This window comes from Oryzias melastigma, unplaced genomic scaffold (assembly GCF_002922805.2).
Source record: "Oryzias melastigma strain HK-1 unplaced genomic scaffold, ASM292280v2 sc02025, whole genome shotgun sequence".
Taxonomy (NCBI): domain Eukaryota; kingdom Metazoa; phylum Chordata; class Actinopteri; order Beloniformes; family Adrianichthyidae; genus Oryzias; species Oryzias melastigma.
The window spans coordinates 1-5,494 of NW_023418603.1; the positions used below are offsets into that span (position 1 = coordinate 1).

Consider the following 5,494-nt stretch of genomic DNA (forward strand, 5'->3'; position numbering starts at 1 on the left):
CATCACATCTGGAACCACAGAGCATCAATTCTGAACTGAGAGTCTCTTTTTGTTTCAGAAAATTTTTAGATTTTTGATTTTCATTCTTTAATTTATTCATTTCAATAAAAAAATTAAACTATGTTTTTATTTTATCTACTGAATTCAGCAGATTTATTTTCAAATGTAATTGCTCGAAGTGTCTTACAGTAAGTTGACATCAATAAAAAAAAATTTCTCCGCTCAATACAAACACTTAAACATTGATAACAGTCATCATAGTGTCTGAGTGGTTGCAGAGTCTAATAACTGACAGGAAGACAGATCTGTGAAAGCGCTCCTTCCTGCAGCGAGGTGTTAAAGTCTGACTGAAGGAGCTGCTCAGAGCGCCCACAGTCTCATGCAGAGGATGATGATGATGATGAAGAGGAGGATTGCCCATAATTGAAACCAGTTCATGTACAAACCTGAAGTTCTGATCATTTCTGTGATGATCCAAAGAACAAAACTGATCTTTTGTCAGGAAGAACACATCTATGAGACTCTGGAAGAATTTACGGAAGAAAGCAGAAAGAACAAGCTGTAAAAGGCCGTGTCCTCTTCTATATGGAGGGGGCGTGTCTTCTCCCACGAGGAGGGGGTGTGTCCTCTCTTGCACAGTAATGTTTGCCTAAGAAACTGGCCTGAAGATTTCCTCTACACATCTTCTCTAGTCATTGTTTCAGGGGTTTTCTATCTCCTCCTGAAGTTGATGAGGAACTCTTTCTGACAACAAACTTCCTGTTTTTAGTGTTTGTTTGTGAAAGAGGACACCTCAGATGTGAGATTGATGACTGACTTTGCATTTATTTTAGATGATCTTCTACTGAGTGCCACAGTCACTCCAGTAAAAAGGGCAGATCTGTCCACCGATCACTACCTGGTGGTGAGTTGGATCCATCGGCCAGAAAGACAGAAAGTGCAATTAAAGGAAACCATGAATAAAAGTATTATTGATAATATTTTATATGAATTTACGGAACATTCATTACTAATTATCCACATGAAAGTGTAATTAAAGTAGGAGTGATTGGATGGGTCTCTAAACAGGTTCTGTCTTCAGGCATTTGGCTTTGAGTGAAAAACAAACATCAGCTGGACAAATTCACAATTTTAGCATCAAGGACTTGACAGCTTTTCACTGATTTATTGTGCAGGTTCTCTTTGCACCTCTAAACCACCACCTTGAAATTCTGTAAGGATTTGAGACCTCAAGTGATCCCAGATGCTAAGTTGTCAAAGCTGTAAAAAGCTTAAAACCTTGATAGAGTCTCCAAAGGCAGACAGGTCCTTGGTTATGAACAAAGAACAGCACAGAACCCCTTTAGGAGACAAAACAAACCGGACTCAGTTACTTTCCCTGGATTGGCATCACCAGGACCCCAGTCTGAATCCAGGGCTCAGGTTGGAGCTTTAAAGTGGGTGACTGTTGGTCGGGTCCAGCTTGAAGTGATGTCCTATAATCACTTCCTTGTCTGACAACCACTTGCAGGAGAGTTCAAAAGCACCCAGGGCAATGGGATTTGGGTTGCATTTCTTTGGCGGCTCACCCCCATCATGGAACTTTGTTTTTAGGATTTGGAACATTGTCTTCCTGGGAGGGAAGTGGCCTGAACTTGTGCAAGAGGTTGAGAGGTACTGGATATGGTCTGGATCACCTCCAGTGATGGACCACGGCTCTGAAGCTCAAGTCCTTTAAGGAGATGGACTCATGCTTTTCTAGAGTTGCTCATAGGGAGAAGCATTGGGCTGGTAAGGACTAAATTATGAACCCCCAGCTCAGCCGCCAAGTGTTTGAGTTCAGTTGGGTAGAAAAGAGAGTCATGTCCCTTCACCTTTGAGTGGGGGATAGGTCTATGACTGGGGTTTAGGCTCACGGGCTGGACAGCAGCTCAGAGTCCTGAGTCTCCTGGAGTATTTCAGACAGGGGCATGAAAGTGCCCAACTGTGTTTTCCATTGTTCTTTGTGGGGACGTCACTGTCAACATGGGCAGCAACAGTGACACTTGGTGGGGAGTTATTGGAAGGAATGGCCTCCCGGATCTATACCTGATTGGTGTTTGCTTTGGACGTCTGTGCTCATCATAGTTGTTCATAACAATCACAATGTTTGAGCACTAAGATGTCATTAGTTCTTGTGGAATCAGGACACGTTCGGCAGAAGATTGATGATTTACTTTGTAGTTATTTTAGGCAACCTTCGACCTTGTGTTTCAGACAATTTGGTAAAGATAGGGGTGGAGCTGTCAACTGATCATTTCTTGATGATGAGTTGGATTCACCTGCTGGGTAGGAGACCAGAAAAACTTGTCGGACTAAAATGTCTGGCTGAGCCCTCCGTCAGCGAGTTTTTAAACTCCCACATCCAGGAGAACTTCAAACAGGTTTCGAGGGAGGCAGAGGACACTTTGTCTGAGTGGACCTTGTTCTTCAACTCCATCATTTCTGCTGCTTAATGAGGCTGTAGTCTCAGGGTTTCTGGTGCCTGCAGTCATAAAGAAGAAGGAATCCTAACAAGATTTGCTGCATTGTGGAACTTCTGCAGACAAGTACTGGCAGTCCAAGTGAGTGGTAGCACAAGTTCTGGTGGAGGCAAAAACTTGGTCCTGGAAGGAGTTTGGTGAGGGACTATCATTCGGCGTCAAATAGATTTTTGCATTTGAGAATATTGTATGGCAGCGGAAAGAAAATTTCAATGATCTCAATCATACTTTGTTTCTCAATCATACTGTTGAGAAAGCAGAGGCTGAAGACTGGGTTGAGACTGTCCATCCCCTGAGCTGAAGTCACAGAAGCAGTTGAAGACCTTCTGTTGTGGTTAGGTGTTTTTCCGTTGTTGGTTTTGGTGATTTTGCTTTGTGCTTATGTGTGTCTTTGCTTTTGCTTCCACAGGGTGGCGTGAGGCAGGAGGCGTGGCTCTCACTACCTGGTGGCATTGCACACCTGCTTCCCATCCTTGATGGAAGCACCTATAAAAGCCTCTCCCTGGCTCCTCCAACCTGCCAGGTTATTTACTTTGAGTTCAGCTCCCTCCTGGTTCCTGGTGAAAGCTTCTCCCTGGCCTAGCTCCCTGCCTCCGCTACCAGTGTTCTTCAGTTATTTCCTTTTTTTTGCATTTGTGAGGCTAATAAACTCACCGCTGTACCATCACCTGACTCTGCTCTGGGATCTGTCCACTCACCGCGACACCTTCTCAGTGGAAAGGCACCAGGATGGATGAAGTCTACCCCAAGTACCTCAAGTCTACAGATGCTGTGGGGCTGTCTAGACTAACATATCTCTGTAGTATCAAGTTTAAATCAGGGAGAATGCACTGGACTGTCTTCAGCGTCTCCAGTGTCTCTGTCAGTATTTTTAATTAACACTTAATGTTGGTGTTAGTCTGGTCTCTTCCTGTCTGAGAGTTTCCTGGTTGATGCTGCAGAGAAAAGTGAACAGTCACACAGACAATCATCCTAAAAGAAGAAGCGGATTGATGTTTCTGTCTGTCAAACTGCTGTTGGTCTGAAGAATGGAGGGAACATCTGTCCAGATGCTGCTGGGTGAGTCCCGTCTGCTGGATGTGTGTTGGTGTGTAAACGTTGACAGATGCTGCTTCCCACAGCAGAGCGTTCATCAAAGCTCCAACTAAGCTGAGTGTCATTTCTCTGCAGCTCTGAGCTCCCTGCTGTGCTGCACAACAAACCAAAGTTAGTCCACTTCCTCAGTCAGTCGGACTCTCTGTGTTTGTGTCCAAGAAAGCAGCAACACTCTGTGTGTCTTTACTTTGTTGTTGTAGTTGGTGTGACTGTGAGTCCCAGCAGATCTCAGTTCTTTGAAGGAGAATCAGTGATTCTGAACTGTGAGGACGACAGCTCTGCAGGATGGACTCTGAGGAGGAACACCAGCAGAGGAACCAGGACTTACTGTGGATCTGGACAAGGAATACCAGATAATTCTTCCTGTAAGAACAATTATCTGGTTCCATGGGACAGTGGTGTGTACTGGTGTGAGTCCAGAAGGGGAGGAGCCAGCAGCATGGTGGTTAACATCAGTGTCTCTGGTAAGANGGAGGAACACCAGCAGAGGAACCAGGACTCAGTGTGGATCTGGACAAAGACCATCAGATAATTCTTCCTGTAGAATCAATTATCTTTTCCCAGCAGACAGTGGTGTGTACTGGTGTGAGTCCAGAGGGGGAGGAGCCAGCAGCATGGTGGTTAACATCAGTGTCTCTGGTAAGATCAGACTGTGGAGTTAGTGTTGCTGCAGCTGTGTGCAGATGGATGAAATGCTTTGTCTCTGTGTTGAGGTGGATCAGTGATCCTGCAGAGTCCTGTCCTCCCTGTGATGGAGGGTCATGACCTCACTCTGAGCTGTCAATCAAAGACCCCTCCCTCCAACCCCTCAGCTGCTTTCTATAAAGATGGCTCCCTCATCAGGACTGAGCCTACAGGTCACATGACCCTCCAGCATGTTTCCAGGTCTGATGAAGGTCTCTACAAGTGTCACATCAGGGATCATGGAGAGTCTCCATCCAGCTGGATCTCTATCTCAGGTGAGGAGCTTCACTGTCATCTCACCATGGATTTCCTCTATGCAGTCACCTGACCAGGTGGGATTCTCTCTGCAGAGAGACTGAGAAACATAGAAGCCCCGCCCACTACAGAAGCCCTGCCCCCTGCCTCAGCTCCTCTTCCTCTTGTGTTGAGAGTGTGTCTCCACCTGGTGGTGATCAGTCCGTTCATCATCTCCACTCTCCTTCTGCTGTCTTTATGTCCACAAAGAGCCTCAGGTAACAGAAATCAATCAATCACATTTGATCAATCATCTTCAGTTTCTGTCTAAACTGTTCTGTCTGCAGGAAGTGACCCGTCTGTCTCCATGGTGATGACCCAGCACTCACATGCTGAGCAGGGATTGGCTGATGACTATGATGACATCATCACATCTGGAACCACAGAGCATCAATTCTGAACTGAGTCTGTTTTTTAAATATTTTTGCTTTTCAGGCTTCTGTATTCAGTTTAATTTATTCATTTATATAAAAGATTCAAAATATTATTTTAATAAAGTTTTTTTGTGCAGAATATGGCAGATTTGTTTTGAAATGTGATTGTTCACATCTTTAAATAAACATTTTATTTCGCCTAATTTATGATAAAATCTCTCTATTTGTCTTTTCTTCAATTAAAATAGTTTTAAAATCAATAAATCTAATTCATATGAACACACACACTAACATAGACATACATAAATCTATATAGAAATCTACTGAATCTGTTGATATTTTATTAATATTTAACAATAGACAATAAAATAAAACTTTATTGATCCCATTAAAGGTAAATTCCCCTGTTACCATAGTTCTATTAAAAACAGCAGATAGATAATAAATTAGACTAAAACACTTAAACATTGATAACAATCATCATAGTGTCTGAGTGGTTGCAGAGTCTAATAACTGACAGGAGGACAGATCTGTGAAAGCGCTCCT

The 5,494-nt window shown here is 43.6% G+C and overlaps 1 protein-coding gene across 1 annotated transcript; it reads left to right on the top strand.

Moving 5' to 3' along the window:
• The first annotated feature begins 3,396 nt into the window (after positions 1-3,396).
• LOC112139323 (protein turtle) lies at positions 3,397-4,608 on the top strand. The gene is made up of 4 exons (XM_024262075.2): positions 3,397-3,560; positions 3,672-3,707; positions 3,797-4,060; positions 4,310-4,608. The coding sequence occupies exons 1-4, from the start codon at positions 3,530-3,532 to the stop codon at positions 4,606-4,608; spliced, it is 630 nt and encodes a 209-aa protein (XP_024117843.1). The 5' UTR covers positions 3,397-3,529.
• The last annotated feature ends 886 nt before the right edge of the window (positions 4,609-5,494 follow it).